An 18,638-nucleotide genomic window follows, 5' to 3' on the forward strand; every position below is an offset into this window, starting at 1 on the left:
TCTTGTGCCTGTGAATGCACATTGCTGAGTGGAGCAGCTCTTAGGCAAATACACTGCATGTGAGTTGTGACATACAGCTCCTTTGTGCTGTGGTGGTGTAACTAACAGGCTTCAGTTTCTGCTGAGTTTATTTAAAATTTCATCACGTGTGTGTGGGTGATTAAAAAGGGCCAGAACCACACATATCAGAAATATAATTTACATGGAAATAAATCTCTCCCTTTTCTTCAGACAAAAAAGCTTTGGTGTGCACGTTGCCATTAGTGTCTTTTCAAATAATACCCTGTCAGTTATTTAAACATAAACACTATTTTGTGATGAAAAAACTCTTTTGACTGCAAAGTTACTTAGCAGATTTGGAAAACATGCTTAAGTCTGCTTTGTGTTGATAGAAACATGTGTTTAATTGTACCCAATGTTTAAATACAAGGATGTTCTAAACTAATATAGTATGTATGCATTTTCAGGCAATAGAATTGTCTCCAAGGTAATATTTATTTTAAAAATTGCCTTGAGTAATAGTTTGCTTTATGGAAATGACATTAATTCACTTATGGGGTTCATGTACAGAATGTATGTGTGAAAACAAATGAGAGGTAATGTTTCTGTCTAAGTGATGCTGGGGTTGAATGGCTTTACCTCTTCTGTTTTCCTTCCCTAGCTGAAGTACAGAGTGAAATTGAAAGAATCTTTGAGCTGGCAAGGTCCTTACAACTGGTTGTCCTGGATGCAGACACCATCAATCATCCTGCACAACTTATCAAGACATCTTTAGCACCAATTATTGTCCATGTTAAAGTGTCTTCTCCAAAGGTAATGCATCTCACCCTTAAAATACATGGCTTGAGGGGGATCTGGAGGGCAGTGTGGTGCCTGCACCTGAAGAGAAGGAGTGAGAGGAAGAGAAAAAAAGTGATTTTTTCAGATCAATGGCTTGTCCAGGGGATATTTGATGCAGTTTATTGTCTCTGCCCCAGACCTTAACTTAGCCTTAGCCTTAGACAAGGCTCACAGTGAGGTTCAGTAGGCAAAAAGAAAAAAAATTAAAATTCTGAGGAGCAAATTCTTTCTGTAGTTCCCCTTTGCAGTTCCCCCACCCAACACAGCTCTCTGTAAGCCTTAACAAGTCCAAGACCTTAACAAGTCCAAGGTGCTGGTCAGAGGTAGAGTCCAGCTGGCTACCAGTGATCCCCTGGGGGTCAGTAATGGGTCAGGACAGTTCAGTGTTTTGGTTGGTGCCCTTTGTTCAAGGGTTGTTGGCAGTACCCAGCTCTGGGGCAGGATAATGTGCCAGGGAGCAGGGCTGTCATTTAGGACCCTGGCAGGCTGGAGAAAGGAGCTGTCAGGACCCCACTGAAGTTCAGGGAAGGTGAGCTCATCCAGCTGACCTTACCTTGAGTGAGAGGTTGGTACAGAGACCTCTAGAGGTCCTTCTGACTTTAACAATTCCTTGTTTTTCTACTGTCCTGTAATCTTTTTTGAAACCTTACAGAGAAATAATTAGGATTGCTACCTTTTCCAGCCCTTAAGTTGTATCAGAGAACACAGTGTGCATAAATAAAAAAAAGTAACACAACTGTGTGTGTAAAATACCTGTAAAAAATGTACCCAAATGCACCTCAGAACAAATTAACTTACAGATCATTGCTGCTCAGTGTAACATACTGCTGCAATCAACCCAGTATTATTCTGTATAGGTAAACTTTTCCTGCTCTGTAGGAAATTGCATTGTCAAAACCAACCTAGTGCTTCAGGGAGAATAAAGCAAAATCACCACTTGCACTGCATTTGAAGTATCTGCAAATAACTGAAGTATTTGCAGTGTGATGCAGAGGGAAATGTGCATGGCTCTCAGGGAGATTACCAGAAGAGGTTTGTGCTTATATTCAAGCACAGTATTTTGTTCATTTTGTTCAAAATAACAGAGAGCTGAGTCCTCCAGAGGGATGTCAGTGTGAGCTTTCTGGAGAGAGGCAACTCCTGAACTCCTGTTTTCCTCTTTGCCCCCATCAGGTTTTGCAGCGACTGATTAAATCCCGAGGGAAGTCCCAGAGCAAACACTTGAATGTGCAGTTGGTGGCAGCTGATAAACTGGCACAGTGCCCCCCAGTAAGTACAGAAGAAAGGCCACAGGACTTGTGGTACCAGGAGTTTTACACATTCCTACTGTGATGTCCTCACTTTACAGCTGAGTTCAGACCTCACGACTTCACTTGATGGAGATCCAGGCAGCCCTGCAGCCCTCAGTCAGCCTCTGGTGCTAAGAAAAAAGCTGTTTGATGCTTTCCTGGTTGTCTCCTGTGCTGGGTTAGTGTGATCTTTGGCAGGATGGTAGGTTGCAGGTGATGGGTGTGGTAAACCCCATCCCCCAGCACACTAACAAATGACCTCAGGAGTGGAGCAGTGCTATCTGAGGGTCCTGAAGGGCCAAAACCCCAGAGTCCTGGTTTGAGAGGAGGCTGCAGGGGACTCTGATTCAGCTGTGAGCTGTGTGTCTGCATCCATCCTGACACAGCAGTGCCTGAGCACCTCACCAGAGCACAGTCACTGCTCACTCACCCTTGTGTCACTGATTGCTCACCTTGAACAACCAACCTGCTGCCCCAGGAGCAGATGTCCTGCAGCAGCTGGGTGCTGGGTGGGTGTTTGGACAGAGCAGCTCAAACTTGCTTTCATTTTGGAAAACCACACCTGGTTTCTGCAGCACAGGAAGTTGCTCAGTGGCAGCAAACGTGGGTGAGGACTTGGATTTTTCAGTGTAATAGCTGTGTGTCACCTTGGTCTGGGGGTGCAGAGCCTGCTCTTTTCTCAGGGGAATGGTCACACCCTGTGAATCCCCATCTTTCTCATGCCAAAGAACTGTGAGGAGAAATCAGATTAATTCAGAGAAATTCAGAAAGGTCTCTGAGAAGGTATTTGGGGTTGGACTTTTTGCCTTACAATTGGCAAACTTCTGACCAAGGAAATGGCTTGGAGCAGTCTAGAAACAGTTTTGGAAGTTGAGATCAGCAAGAGAAATGCCCAACCCTAAGGGTCTGATAATACTACCAGAAGACTTTGCCTTGTGTTATGTATACCTTAGAGAGAATGCCTCAGTTCCAGATGGGTTTTTATTTTTGATTCAAATGGAAGTAACAAACTTCAAGCAGCTTTTTTTCTGGAGTAATAATTCACAAGGATTTATTTTGATGAAACTTCACTTGGGTTTGTATGCTGCTTAAAATACCAAACTTCACAGCCTCCTTCTCTCTTGTCCCAGCTGACCTTGTCCATCCCCAGGATCTGGTAAATTCTGCCTTAACACCCCACCCTGCAGTCCTACCTGCTTGCCTGAGGCAACAAAGTGAGACCTCACCTGGATAGCAGAAATGTTTCCACAATTCAGAGTATCCAGATTTCAGACTTGTATTTGCACAGAGCCTGCCTTCCCCTTGGACTTGCCCAGCAGGCTTTGGATCAGTTTTGTGTGGTTTGATTTCAAGAAAGTTATTGCTGACTTAAAGCACTTAAAAGAGAGGTGGCAGTTTTGGTTAAGTTCAAATTAAAAGGCCAAGGTGATCTATGATTTAATTTAGTAGAGGTGCACTGCTGGGAACAAAGCCACTGTGTCCTGCTTCAGCTGTTTTGCAGCTCAGATTCTGCAAGACCACTGTTTGTGTAGTGTGAAGATACTTGAAAATGATGAAAACCTCACTTCTTTTCATTTACTGAGAGCCAGCCTTAAGTAATCAGATGGTGCTGTATGTCTAGACATATTAAAAATAGCACTCTTTTTGGGCATAGTTAAGTTCAGGAACTGCTTTCATTATTAATTCCTTGCTAATCTTTCACTGCTGCTGCTCCAGGCAGTGCTAAGGTGCCTCTCACTGGGTGTCTCTGTTAAGCAGGAGCATTAAATGGCTCAAAAAAAAAGCATGAACTGTGGTAGTCATGTAGCCTCAAATCATATTAGCTGGTCAGCTGCATTTCATTACTTTTGGATTCATGCCAGTGCCAAGGGAAGGGTACATATATCCCTCTGCTCCCTGTGCCATAACCTGAATCCCTCCCCCCCTGAAATCACACCTTAGGAGAACTGAAATCCCCTGGCATCATTAAAAATCAGGCACTACACCAGGTGTACCTACACGTTCAGATTCCTCATCTTTCCCAGGTAAAACCTTTTCTGCCTGAGGCATCTTTTTCCTCCTAGGCTGAGCTGACCTCCCCTGACCTCAGAGAATAAACTGGAATTTGGGATTGTCCTTGGGCCCCTTCTCTGGGCTGTGCCTGAAGCTCTGTCCCTCTTCCACTCCCTCTCCCCAGCATTCTTTGGGAGGGGAGTCAGGACCATCTTATTTTGTGTTGCTGACATGGGGTAATATACCTAAAATATCCCAGTGACCGGACAGTAATCCAGGAGAAACAGCAGAGGACAGTGGCAACTAATTTTATCTTCTCTTCAGGAAGACCACTGCTTCAGTGTAGCTGACTTTAGAGATAGCAGTGTATGGAAGTGCTCACAGAAGAACTGAGTTGCACATCTTTTAAGAAAATACTGTGCTGAATAAAATGTGTTGTGAGGAGAACTGGGAAGAATTTGTTTTATCCCATGACCATTGCAAACGAGGAGCTCCTTCCTTAAAAGATTCTCTACTCCCAGAAGAAAAGAAAAGGAACCACCACAGTTTAGCTCTGAGCAGAGCTGTTAAATGCACCAAAAGACCTGAGTGCTTGCTCTGGAATTGATTTTCCTTCTAAAATGCCACAGAGCACTGGAATCAGGATCCTGCCAGTTTTGCAGCTTTTCCTGGTGACCTTCAGCTGGCAGCCTGAAAGCCTCACCATGGCCACTCCTATGCTGATTTACTGCTCACTGGGAAAACAATGACAGCTCTACTGCAACTGCTGGAAGTTCTTCTCACTGAAGTCAGTTTAGTTGAGATCACTGTTAAAACACCACATGAAGCTGCAGACAGTCACAGAGCCAGGTGGTTTTGGGTTCCAGTCTGAGGTGTACATTTCTTGGAAGTGCCTGAAGCTGTGGCTCTGTTCAGAGAAAGGCATCTGTGTTCCCCTCTCTCAGCTCTCTCTTGCCTCCACCTTGCAGCATGCTTAGTTAACCCCTGGATCATTTTGTGAGCTCCCTGGATCAGCTGGTCCAGGCTAAAAAGAAACCTGAGAAGCATTTATCCCTGGTTTATCAGGAGGAAGGTTGGAGGAAGAGGTGGTTGGTCCTCCTGCTTCTAATACCCCCTGCAGCTGAAAATTCACCAGCACCATCACCTTGCAAAGCTGAGGTTCGTACAGCCAGCCAGAGCTGTGCTCAGGCCAAGTGGCCACTGATGCAAAGAGAATGGGCAGTGTTGGCCAGGAAATGTTAATAATCATTCTTTTTATTTAAGGGAACACATGTGATTTAATTTTAATTTCAGTATTTTCCAAAGCAAAGTATTATGTAAGCAAACCACATTCTTTTATTTCTTAAGGTAACTGGGTTCCTTCTTCCACACATGAGGGTGTGAATGATCTAGTGGAATTTGTAGTGGATCAGCATGTTTATATAGCAGAGGAGGATGTGAAGGATACAGATAAGCAAAGGAGCAAACCAGACAACAATAAACACTGAATTGGACCAGAGGATGTAGTGTGTCCTGATTTGGGGCAGGATAAAGGTAATGAGGAGTGTTTGTAACAGAAATCTCCATACTTGCTCTCAGAGGAAGAAACAGCTTTCTGCTGTGCTGAGAAAGAAAAAAAATAAAAATAAATAAAATTAGTTGAGTATTACAGTAAGTTCTGGACTTTTGAGAAGAAGGTAGATCTGTAAACAAGATTTATAATAAACTCATCATGCAGTTCTTTATCTTATTCTAGAATTGTCAGCTCTGTGTGTGCTGGTTAGATCTATAAATATGCATGGAGGAAAAGCAGCCTGTGGTTTCTCAGTTGCTTTTAACACCTGCAACACCTGCAGTTATTTTTCATTTCCCATGCTGTTTGCACAATAGGTTTTTTCCACTTGTGAGTTAAGATGAAAAGATGAACTGTATGAATTTTCACTGCTGCAGATATCTTTCTTTTGAGGGACTTGGCTGGTGATGGTTTTGTTATCAGCTGTTATCAGCACTCCTCATGCTGATATCTGCAAACCTTGTCTGCTGCTGAGTGTCCCTTTGTCTCCTTGGGTAGCACAGAAGCTGCATGGCTTGGAATTCCTTTTACCTTCACAGGTAGAGAGCTGCTCTGTGGGCTGCCTGGGGAGCAGGTCTGAGGACAGGACTGTGAGCTCCTCCCAGAGCAAAATAAATTCAGTGAAGGAGTCTTCTGCCTTTGAGCGTGGTAGGGCTGATGCAGCCTTGGTGAAGCTCTCTGAAAGGGTTCAGTCATTTCTGAGGGCCTTGGCTTTTGATCACCTTACATTCAGTGATTATTTGACTTATTGCTTGGTCACCTTGTATCATTTTCTTTTGGAATCCTGTGCTCTTGATTGTAATTTATTGCATTCTGAAGGATGAGCCTGGTGAGCATCTCTTTCCTCTTCCCCTATAATACTGTAACAAGCCCAACTCCGTTGTTGTTGTGATCAGGAAATGTTTGATGTCATTTTGGATGAAAACCAGCTGGAAGATGCTTGTGAGCACTTGGCAGAGTACCTGGAGGCTTACTGGCGTGCTACTCACACCACCAGCAGCACACCCATGACTCCTCTCCTGGGCAGGAATTTGGGATCCACCGCGCTCTCACCGTACCCTGCTGCAATCTCTGGCTTACAGGTATGAAAACCCATCCCAGCCCCAAACACCAGGGCAGAACAGGTGGGGTTTGGTTTTAGTCTAGGGGGAAATAGTGTGCTGTTGTTTTCTAGAGAATAAGTTCTGTTTTCTAGAGGATAATTTCTGTTTGCTGTGTTACTCCTCACTGCTTGGCCACTGCCAGCAGCAGAAGGCAGGTTCAGGCCCTGCAGAAGCAGTTTGTCAGCTGAGTGCTGGACCACTAATTAGAGAGCACTCATTGACTGCTCTTTGATCTAATGGCAAATAAAATGGCCATAAATTTTCTGGCAAGGGCTGAGTTCTTGAGGAAGAGTTAAATGACACAAGTGGTATTATAGCAGTATTAGAAAATGTCCTTTTAATCTGGAAAAAAATGTCCTTGCAAATGAGACCCTGTCAGATTAAGTGTGTGCAGTACATCACAGCAGTTGGGCTCACAGCTCCTGTATTTAAGAATGCAGAACACTGTCTAAAATGTTGCCTGTTATTTCTATCCTCATGACTTCACAAAACATTCACTTCTTGGGTGAAAAACTTCCATGCTTGTCTCTTGTATCAGCAAATTGTCTTCACCTTTGTGAGTTCTTTGAGTGTGAATAAAATACATATATATATATATTTTTTTTTTTAACCCATTGAAAAAAATTCTGACCCTTTTTTTCCACAGGGATAGCTCAAAAACGGCTGAACTTTGAAACTTCAAACGTGGCATGTAAATAGTCCTTAATGAGAAGTACGTGCTTTACTAAGTTTGAAAACAGCAAATGTCTTTGATTAAAATAGTTCTGAATGCTTGAGGAGGTCAGGATTGCAAGGCATTTTTAAGAGTGAAGGTTTCAGGAGTTGTGTATGTGTGTGGCTTCCCAGGAGTGTGCACTTTCTGATGTGTGGAGAAAGCAGAGTTGAGCAGATGCCATGTAATGAGTAGTTCACCTGACAGTGCTAACCTCTGTTCTGCTTGTAGAGTATCTGGAAGCAGGTAACAGTTTTGCAGGAAATGATGCATTGCTCAGTGTTTTTAATGAACATAAAGCTTTTTTTGTATTGTTCTGTTTTTGTCTGTGAGTGGATTGCACTTCACTGAAGGTGCATGGTACTTGATACTCACGTTTCTAATGCTGTGCTTGGTTTTATTAGAACCAGTAAGTCACTGTTCCTTGACTGGCTGAATGCACAAGCACTGTTCTGTCAACATGCACATGTGAACTGTTGTTTCCATTTTCACTTGCCTCAAAATTCAAGTTTTCCATCCCTTCATGACAACAAAATGCCATCTGTAGCACTTTCACCTCTTCAGTTCCATTTTGAAAACTGGGTGTATCCAGAGAATTTTTTTCAGGCATTTATTTCTCTCTGATCAATGGACACCAGCAGTAACTGTGCCATGTTGCTCCATTTACTTAGGGAAAACTCACACTGAAGATGAAAATCACCCCTGTGCAGTGGGCTGGCTGAAGGTATGCATCACATAATCCCCACTTCACCCAAATTGTGAAGGCTTAGGTGGGACTTGGATGGTGCTAGTTCTCTGCAGAGGGGTAAATTTCTCCCTGAGTGAATGATGCCCAACCAGAGACTGCAGGATTTGGCCTCTGGAACACTGGAATATTCAGGCCCATTTAAAGACTTCTGCTGTTCTACCTGGCAGTAAGGATTTCCATCTCCCATAGTGCCCATCCACCTAGAGGTTTTTTATTAATTCAGCCCTTCAGAAGGATTTGCATCATTTTAAACTGTAATGATGTGGTGTGGTGATAAGAGAGCACTCATGCAAATCCTAGGAATTAAAGTAGTTGAGGGACATATGATATATGAAGAATTTATGCTTCTTATGCCCTTGTGACTCCTTCTCACCTGATACTTTGGGGAACTGCCTGCCAGAAGCCCCAAGCCTCATGTCACAGTCACAGCTGAGACTGATGCAGATTTGCTGGGACACTCTGTAGAGCCTTCACCTCAGCAGGATTTAGGAGCATCCCTTTTTCACTTGGCTGTGGCTTGAACTTTAGTTTACTGAGAAAATTCTGATTCTTTGGGTTCCAGGAAGGTTCTCAAGGTGAAGTCAAATGGCATAGATGCAGCAGAGTCAGAGTCAAAGGGAGGGTTCACACGACAGTGCTCCTGCCCTGTCCCATCTGGTGGCTCTGTGGTCCTTGGTCATGACCTTACCTCAAAGGGGAAGGTGTCAGTGTTGAGCTGTGTGTGTTTGCAGCCTCAACAAAAGAACAAATTCTGTCATTGCTAACTCCTAGGTGCCACTGGTTTGCCTTTGTGACTAATCCCAGATTAGGATTAAACCTTCATGGTTCAGTCTAACTGCAGCAAATGGACTGGAACCCTGCAGCACAAGTTTTGGGGATATGTGTTTCTTAGGCTGCAGGGGATTTGCATTTTAAGTCCATTACTGCAGCAAATCAAGTGCAGTTTACCATTCCAGCTGGGCTGCAGGATCAGAGGTTATCTGGGGTGCAAAACCAGCATGTATCCACACCAGCTTTGTGCCACACTTACACCTCTTTATTGTGCCAGTTTCCTGGCAAAAAAATACAACTAATTATTTTTGTGTGATAAATGCTGCACAGGATCGTTATGGGAACCTGATAGCAAAGGCTAAATAATTAATTATCTTAGAAAAGGATTTTCTGTCAACATATTCAAAATGTTTATTATGTTTTATTGAAAGAATTTGTTAATATCTAATAATGCTGTCCACTCCTTAGCTGCCTGGCTGCCAGTCCAGCATTTGTTTGACCATATTAAGGTTTAAATAGGGCTCAGAGCTGCATCTTAAAAAAAACCACAAAAAACCCCAGAAAACCCACAAAGATCTTCAGTTGTTTTCTAAAACCACATAAAGCAGTGCTCAAAAATTTCCTAAGCAGAAGAGAAGCATGAATGTTATGTTCATGATCAGAGAAAAGTGATAAATGCTGACTACATCAGCTCACTTTTCATGCTGAGTGGCCTGTAGCGATGGACAAAGCCACCACCACCTTGTAATCCCACCTTTGGTCTGCTTTCAGCTCTAGGAACCAGGCAGTTCTTGCACCCCACTCCTGTAGCGTTTAGTAGAAAATGAGGAAAGTGGATGGATTCTGAAAGACCTCAGAGTTAAGGCTGAGAAGCAGCTGAGAAGCAGAGTGCTCTGTGTCTGTACTAACGCTGGGCTTCTTTGGCACTCGCAGAGCCAGCGCGCGCGGCACAGCAGCCATTCCGCAGAGAACTCTCCAGTTGAGCGTCGGAGTCTGATGGCCTCAGATGAAAATTATCCCAATGAAAGGGCTCGGAAGAGCAGGAACCGCTTGTCTTCCAGTTCCCAACACAGCCGAGATCACTATCCTCTAGTGGAAGAAGAATACTCTGACTCATACCAGGACACGTACAAACCCCACAGGAACCGAGGATCCCCGGGAGGATACAGCCATGATTCACGACACAGGCTTTGAGTTCAAGAACCTGGGGAAAAAATAGGATTCATCAGTTGATAACTTGCCGTAATGTAGCTAGGGAAAAAAAAAAACAACAAAAAAACCAACAACAGAAACAAAACACACACAAAAAAATCATCTTAATTTGGCAGGTGTGACGTGGTGATACCGGCGCTGCACTCTGCTGTCATTTGATGTTAAGTAGGGGGCAAAAAAACCCAAAACAAAACAGGTTATCATGCCCTTGTGTTTCTGCCCAATCATACATAGGTTGTTCTTGAAATTTGTCTGTTTATTTATTTATTTATTTCAGTACAGCATTTGCATTTCTAGCCATACTTTTTCTTGTCGTTAGGTATTAGACACATCTGTGTGTAATTTAGGATACTTATCAAGGCACCTATAAAATAATTTCCTGTGCTGGAAATTCCAAATGACCAGTTCCAGTTGGAACCAATTTATAAACCAATTCCTGTTGGAATTTGGGTGAATTGACTGGAAAGTCGACTTGAGCATGTTGCAGTCAGTTGGAAAAAACAAACAAACAAACAAATACAAATGAAAAATCTGGAAATTACAAACCAGTAGAAGCCAGAAAGTCAGCAACAGGATTTGTTTGCTGGAAGCTCAATTTACATTTCTTCTTAGAATAAAAGGATTTATTCTAACCACTTATTTCCAGAATGGCTTTTTCAGGCAAACCAAATGTAAACTATTGAGAGTGCCAAATATCACAAATTATTGCAGCAGTTAAAAAATACTTTCCAGTTTGAAATTATTTTTAGACCTGGCATGAATGTTGCAGCAAAATGATTCCTTTTACTTTAGCCAGTACTGACATTTTTGTTGCAGTCAGCAACGATGAGCTCTGACAGGGCAAGGGGAAGCAGAAATAGGAAAAAACTTAAGGGTAGTTGATGTGATTAGAGGTTGAGTGTAGTCTTTTTTGTCTTTTTTTTCCTCTTGTTTTCCTGCTGACAGCTAGTAGTCCCAAAATGGAACATTGATGTAGAGATGCGTAATATTTTTTCTCCCGTTCTTTCTTTTTTAAGCATTCTGCCTTTTTCAATGGCAAACAATACACTCTTCTTACCCAGTATGTAGAGTACCTACATCCCAGTACCTCTCAGCACCTACCTACATGTTCCATCTTTTAAAATCCACCTTTGAATGTCTCAAGAATTCCAGCGTCACACAAGAACTCTCCAGATCAGTTTAAATTTCCGTAATGAGACCCGAGGGAAGGGAGCGGGGTTAAACATTCCTAAATGATGACCATTAACAATGAAATACTGGTCAGAATCAGCTTGCAATAAACACGGGGTATCAGCAAGAGGTCTGCTCACAGTAAAGTCGTAGAGCTGACAGATTGGTTTAAGGAACTCTGATAAATGTTTGGAGATTAACTGCTGCCTTACTTCCTAAGTCGCTTCTTTTCACCTACTCAGTTTCTTTGAACAGATGAGTTTGTGGGGTTAGACCTCATGTCTTACATGATCAGTGAAGCCTTAGATCCAATGTCATTGAAAAGATGACCACAGTTGACCCTGATTTTGTCCCACCCACTCATGGCTTTAAGCAGAGACTCCTGAAGTTTCCCACTGCAGTTTCTAAAACTGACAAAAACTTGAACTGTGCTGAGCATGCGTTTTTTCATGCGAGTTCATCTCAGAAGTCTTTTCTTTCAAAAAGGGAGGATGATTAATTTTAGATTTACTTTTCTTCCCAAAGCCTGCTAAAAGGAGGCTTTAAAAGCATGTAGCACTGAATTCATTTCCTGAATATTATGGTTTCTTCTACTTCCTTGACCAGCCCGTGAAGATCACTGGTATTTTCAACCACCAGTAAGTCTGGTTGTCTTCTTGATGCTAACAATGAGAAAAATATTTCACCTTGTATCTGGTACAGAAAAGAAAAAAAAAGTCCATCTCTAGCAGCACCAAAAAACTGCAGAGGCACAGTTTGTTTTTCCAACAACTTCACTGCCCAAAAGGCAGCCCTCAGCACCGAGACGATTCCGGTGGGCCAGTTACCAAGAAAAAAAGAAAAAATAAAAGGAAAATACCTACATCCATTGGAGTAACAGAGTTAAGAATGGATAAGTCAGGCCTGATCCTGTTGGATTTTCTCAGGCTGAATGCTTGCTTGCAGATCCCAGGTGAGCGTTTAGGCTGGGAAAGCAGGGCAAGATCTGGTCTGGGCAGGGTAGCTTCAGCTGCCTTCTCTATTTTCTGCTATAGCACAGTGGAGCATTCTCCAGTAATTTTTACAAATCTTTGTTACATGTACAGCACACATACCTGCATGAGAAAGAAGGCATTAGGCAAACCATTTTTTCTATAAGCTTTAATAAGTTTCTTGTTTGTGTGCATTTAAAGTATTACTTGCAGAGGATGCACTGAGATGTATAAACCTAGATTAGACAGCTGTTTATTCTGTAGTAGCATTAGGGATCAGATCATTTAACTGCTTGAAGATATTTGCATTTTAATGGCAGGTAGCTGCAAAGCACCTACATGTATTTTCTAGTAAACAAGGTTACTGCTTTATCATTTCCTAGACAAAAATGTCATTTATTTCTAGAGCCTCTTGGAGCCTTGTTTTGAAGTCTTCCATGTCATCCTAGCAAAGGGAAGGATCTACACAACACGTATGCACAGATCCCATCACCTGCAGCATCTTGAAGTGCCAAGACTACTTTGTTCTACTGAGAACAAGCTTGTGAGGGAAGTCAGGCACTGTCTTGAACAAACACACCAAGTTTTTCATTACATGGGTTTAAGTTTACTTTAATTGTGTGTGTAATGAGTTTGCCCTCTCCTGTCCCACTGCCCGTTCCATTTTAACATAAGGACCCATTTATACATGATCCAGCAGCTCTCCTGGCTTGCTGGTGGGTTTTATTCTTTGAAGGTAGATATATCTTTAAGTACAAATATACTGAACATGCTAATAGATTCTTAGTTTATTCTAGACACAAGCTATGGGAACTCTTTATTTGAAATGAATTATTTTTAGGAAACACAGTAATCAGTAAAAGCTGCAGTGTTGATCAGGACATGTTAACTCATAGTATTTGCATTAGAACTTCAGCAATGCTAGCCAGCTGTATTGTGATTTATTATGCAATGGCACTATATAAAGTTGTGAAGTTCATGTATTCCTGAATGAAGACAATTAAGACTAATTTTCCAGTCCTCGTCACATTTCTTCTTGTTACTAAAGCATTAAAGATCAGGGGTCTGTTCCTAAACTCTGGCTTATACAGAGGAAAGGTTTCAAAAACATTGATTATTATTTTTTTAATTTTGTTGTTACCTGAGTTTGTCATTAGGACACTTTTGGATGAATGACAATTAAGCCAATAAAGGTGATGGTAACAATCTCGGTACCTAAAGACAACAAATGTCAGTTCATATGTTTGTGAATGAATTCACAAGGTATTTTAAAAACCCTGAAGCCACTTTAAAGACAATTAATTGTTAAAATTTTAATTTAATTTTAATTTAATTAATTGTTAAAATTTTAACAATAACAACTTTGGCAAGTTGTATTTGCCCATAGATGAACATGTACCCACGGGATGTGCAGCTCACAGCTGATGATGCTTTCTGGTCTATTAAGAAATTATTCTTAAGGGAATGCAACCAAAGCTGTTCTATACCATGTTTTAATCAGTGGGCCAAATTAAATGATCATTTTCTAAACTGGTTGATCTTGAGAATCTGTAGTGGATTTTATCATGAAAAATCCCCTTGCCATGGCAGTCCAGCAGCTCCCCCGGGTTTGGTGCCTGGCAGGAGGCAAGAGAGCAGTTCCTGCAGTGGGTGCTGCTGTCTCCTGTCAGTGCCACTGTTTTAGGGTGTGGGGTGCTCATCCTGCTGCTGGTTCTGGGGCTTTTTGACTTAATTCTGCTGGGCCCAGCTGAAGGGAGTTTGCTGGGGCAGGGAGGGGCTCGGAGAGGCAGCTGCTGGGGGTCAGACTCACGGTGTCAGCGTGGGGGTTGCTGCAAACAAAGCTGTTTGCTGTGTTCTCTCCAGGACTGAAAGCTGCTTCTGGAGTCACTATTGGGGGGTTTAATCTCCTCTGCTCCCTGCTTTTAAAATAATGTTTGCTTACCTACTTTAGGAGAGTGAAAATGCCAGAAAAGGAGGAAAGGTGGCTGTGGGAATGGCAAGATGAGGGCAGTTCCTTGGGATGTGTGCTGGCCTCTAGCTTCAGGTTCAGTTTGACAGCCAAGCTTCTGAGTTCAGTTTGGTTTGGGTACTGTGGGCTGCTCTGAAACGTCCCAGAATCTCCTGTTTTTACTGACATTACCATTCTCAAAAGAAGATTGATAATACTACTGCTTTATAGTGTACTGATTCAAGCTAGGTGGGGCTCCCATGAGTCATTTTTCTTTTAAGAATGTATTAAATACATTCTCTGCTGTTTGCTCAGTGCTTCTGAAGCCTGCCCTTGATTCTGTGGTCTTGTTTCTTATTTTTTTTTTAACCAAAAATAAGTGAAGACCACAAATGACAAATGAGATGTGTGTTTTGTAAAACACCATTTATACAAATCTGGTTTTGCTCCTAAAAATGTCTATTTTAAAATTGGGTTATATTACCCTAGAATACATATGTTTTATAGCAGTTTCCTCTCATTCCTTCATACAGACCCACAAAGAGGACAAGATGCTGTCATGGAGCCAGGTTTCACTCTGGGGAAATTAAGTTCCCACTGTCTTTAAAATGATGCCAAAAGAGTGTGTATTATTTGGAGAGTCATCATTTCAACAACCTCTGTTAAGATTGTTGAGTCCAATTTATTTTATATAGGAAACTAATGGTCTTTAAAAAGCAAAGGGACATTTTAATAGTGTTGTAAAATATATACAAGGATTTAGCTTGGAGAAAGAGGTGAAAATGCTACTTAGTATTGAAATCTGTGTTAAGATCTCTCTCATTATTTGGGGAATTAATTTAAAAATCAAGACAATTATTGTGATTTAATCCATCTAGAGAATCTGGGGAGAAGGTAGAGTTTTTAAATGTTAATGAGTGTGTCATCCCTTTATTCCTTTGCAAATTGGGAAGCTGGGAGTAGCTTCCTGGCAGTGAGTTACTACCTGGACTAGATCCTACAGACACCTACTGCTGGATGCTGTTCAGTGGTTAGTAGTGTCTTCTCTGAGAGTCAGTAGTTGCAAGATCTGACCTTAAATGCCACTTACTGATGATCATATGCCTTACAAATATTTCCTGGAAAGCAAAATGGAATTCAGTCTAATGCCACAGTCCCCTGTGATATTAAAATTCTACTCTGTATAAGCAGTAGAAAATCCACTTAGTGAGCAAATGTGTTGTACAGTACAGAATAATATATTTTGCCAATGATGTAAAAACAGAGCAAGGAAAAAGCACATTTGTAATAGCACAAATTCACAATAATTCCACTATTGCATTTGGCATTGTGTTTTTGGAAAAAAAAAGGGGGGGTGGGAGGTTGTTTAGATATTTTGATCCAGCATCAGTGGATTTATTGCATTAGTGATCAGTTTCACTTGCTGCCTGATACTTCAGCAGTTTATTTCTAAGCCTTGCATTTTGCATATGCGATTGGTTCCTCAATAACTTGCATTCTTTCTGTATTAATTAATGAAAAAAAAAACAACCCAAAACCAAACAGCCCTCATCCTTTTAAAATAAGAAAGTCCACTGCATTCATTTCTGCTAATTTCCTTCCCCAAACTGAAATTAGTAACTTTGGATTTTGGCATAGAACTGATGACTGTACCACAGACACAGCAGTAGCCCAAGGCTGGGAGTGAAATTCTCCCAGTAAATAAGTTCCTGGTGCTTTGGTGCACGGGGATGGGGATGGGGAGGTGAGGGAAGGATGTTGCACAAGATGGAGGATTCCACCCAGCACTTCCACTGACACTGCTGAGGATTTCAAAGGAAAAGGAAGGTCAGCATAAAGAGCAGGTGGAGCCTGAGGTGTGGCTCCATTGGAGACACACCTGATGCCCTTCTCCTGCCAAGAGTCAGGCAGGTTGGACAGGAACAGCTCAGGGGAGAGGGGAGCAAAATGCAAATTGTGTGCGTGCCTGAGAGACAGGGTGGTGAAAAAAGAAGATAAAAACAGTCAAACTGCAAACTATGGGCCTTGGGCTTCTCACACCCCAGAAAATCCGTTTCTCACCCGGACTGGTCCCCAGTGATAGCTGGGTGGTGCTACCTCCAGCCTCACTGGGGACCAGTTCAGAGTCAGGCTGGTAAGGACATTACTGCCTTTACCCCAAAACACCCACAAATTTGTGTTTTCTTTTCTGCTGGTTTGCCCCTTTCTGTTTTTACTTCTATAGATACTGTATGTGTAGCATTCTACAAGGCATGCTGGGTAAAATATACTATGCAAATGTGTACAGTGTTGCATGCTTTGCTCTCCCTCTGCTTTTAGTGGCTTTCAAAGGAAAAAAGAAAAAAAGTGTTGTTATTTTTGTGATCAGAATAATTTAAAAAAGAAAATGCAGACTGCATGCTGATAGTATCCTCATTTCTATGGATTTGTTTTATGGAATTTAGATGTACAAAAATGAACTGCATTACAATAATTTTTCTACAATAAATGAAAAAAGCTACAAACCGTTTCAAAGTCTTTTAAGTCTCTTTGTACCCTGCACTCAGGATCACAAATAAGCTCAGAAGAGTCTCTTGGGAAAATGGTTCCGAGTGCTGCGGTATTCTTGTTGTGTGCCAAGAGCTTCTGGCAGCAGCTTCACGTGCTAGCAGTTCTAGTACAAATTAATGAGATTCTGAAGAAGGAGATGCATCTGGTCTTGAAGTGAATGCTGTTTATTTTTAAATCTATCTGCTTTTAAATAGCTGCAGCTCAGAAATGCATAAACATAAAGGATCTCAGTAGTCCGCTGAGGAGTAAAATACTTTGAGGCAGCTGCTCAGCTGAAGGATTCTCATGAACCTTGGTGGTCTTTGGATCTGGTCCTCAGGATGATGTCATAGAGACTCCAGATTGGTTCCTAGATAGAGGGTTTCACCAGAATGATCCGAGGTATTCAGGAGCTGAGGAATAATTAAAAGAATATTAAACACTCTTTATAGTATCTTGGAAGCACTGAAGGACTGAAAGGTGCTGCCTCTTCCAAAGAGTGAGTACCAAAAACCAGCAGCCTAACAGAGATGCTGTGATCATCCAACCCATCTGGAAGCACAGTGCTGTCAATCCCAGCACAGCAGCAGGGCCCAAAAGGGGTGCAGAGCATCCCGGGGTGGTGCTGAGCCCCAGCAGAGCAGTGAGGGCACTGTACCTGCCCTTCTCCTGGGGTTCCTGCTGGAGGGAAGAGCAGTGGGGGCTCTTGGCAGGGCTTGGGCCTTTTCCCACACTGGGTGTTCCTCTCTCCCATCTCTCCGGGCCTGGCAGTGCCTGCCATAACCAGGGCACAGTGGAAGGCATTTCCCAGGTAAGCTGCTTGTTGCACATGAATTAATGTTGGCTGTTACATTTCCAATGCACGTGCAGGGCTTTTAAAATGCTGTTGAATTGAATTGTCCTAAGTGTTCAGAACCGGCTACAACGCACGCCAGTTTTCATCTAAGCTGTTAAGAAAAAGCTTAAAGGTCTTTCAAACATACATAACACAGCAAAAATACATTCTGTTGTGTGTTCTCGTATGAAGCTAAAAGTTAGTAAGCCACTTGTCTGTGTTTGGGTTTCTTTGTAGAGCCATTTTCCCCTCCACTGATGAAATCCTTCTGTAGGCAAGTGACACACTCCTCCAGCACAGAAAAGTTCAGATGTCCCACTCTGCTTCACACTTGCTTGGAACAAAACAAAATGTACACGACCTGAAAAAGGCTTTTTGAGTTTCCAGGAGGAAATGGTGTCACTGCATTCACCACGAGGTGATTTGAGTGCTTCTTAGAAAGCTTCCACCAGCACTGGAAAGCCCAGCACTAGCGATGGCACGTGAAAAAAGCAGCAGTACAGTACAGGTTAAACCAGGCTGACAGAGAAGTGTCTTAAATGATAATTTAACCAAAAGAGAGAAGGAAGGGATGGACTTTTCATAGTCCTCCAGCACACCATATAATCATTTATCTTGTAAAACTGTCACTGTTTTTTGCAGCTGCCAGGTACTGCTGAGCTGTCAGTATCCAGAGGTGTTATGTGGCAGGACCAAGGGGCCCTAGGTGGAGGAAAAAAAACCCCAACAGACTGATATTCCTCTATTCAAAGAACCAAAAATAAATTATTTAACTGAATTTTGCAACCCCCTCACGTAGCTGTGCAGCCTGCCCAACCCTGGGATGAGTCCAGGGGCTTCAGGCTCACTCCGTTTACACCAGAAGAACTCAGCATAGAAACGCATTGTACGCCTCTCAGATGCTCAGCTGAGGGAAGGCAGAAAAGGGGGATAATTGTCAGCTAATGAATAATTAACTCCATTGCA

The 18,638-nt window shown here is 42.3% G+C and overlaps 1 protein-coding gene across 2 annotated transcripts in view; it reads left to right on the forward strand.

The window, feature by feature from the left end:
- Positions 1 to 10,280, forward strand: part of CACNB4 (calcium voltage-gated channel auxiliary subunit beta 4) — a 49,260-nt gene extending 38,980 nt beyond the window's left edge. The window contains exons 10-13 of one of the 2 annotated variants that reach the window (XM_030454583.1): positions 662 to 813; positions 2,014 to 2,109; positions 6,570 to 6,755; positions 7,423 to 7,959. In XM_030454583.1, coding sequence (XP_030310443.1) covers positions 662 to 813; positions 2,014 to 2,109; positions 6,570 to 6,755; positions 7,423 to 7,428 — 440 coding nt within the window. In that variant the 3' untranslated portion in view covers positions 7,429 to 7,959. Of the gene's footprint in view, positions 1 to 661; positions 814 to 2,013; positions 2,110 to 6,569; positions 6,756 to 7,422; positions 7,960 to 9,940 lie in introns of those variants that run through there. The other variant, XM_030454582.1, reaches the window with a different exon arrangement.
- The last annotated feature ends 8,358 nt before the right edge of the window (positions 10,281 to 18,638 follow it).

The sequence above is a fragment of the Calypte anna genome, chromosome 7 (assembly GCF_003957555.1).
Source record: "Calypte anna isolate BGI_N300 chromosome 7, bCalAnn1_v1.p, whole genome shotgun sequence".
NCBI classification, from domain to species: domain Eukaryota; kingdom Metazoa; phylum Chordata; class Aves; order Apodiformes; family Trochilidae; genus Calypte; species Calypte anna.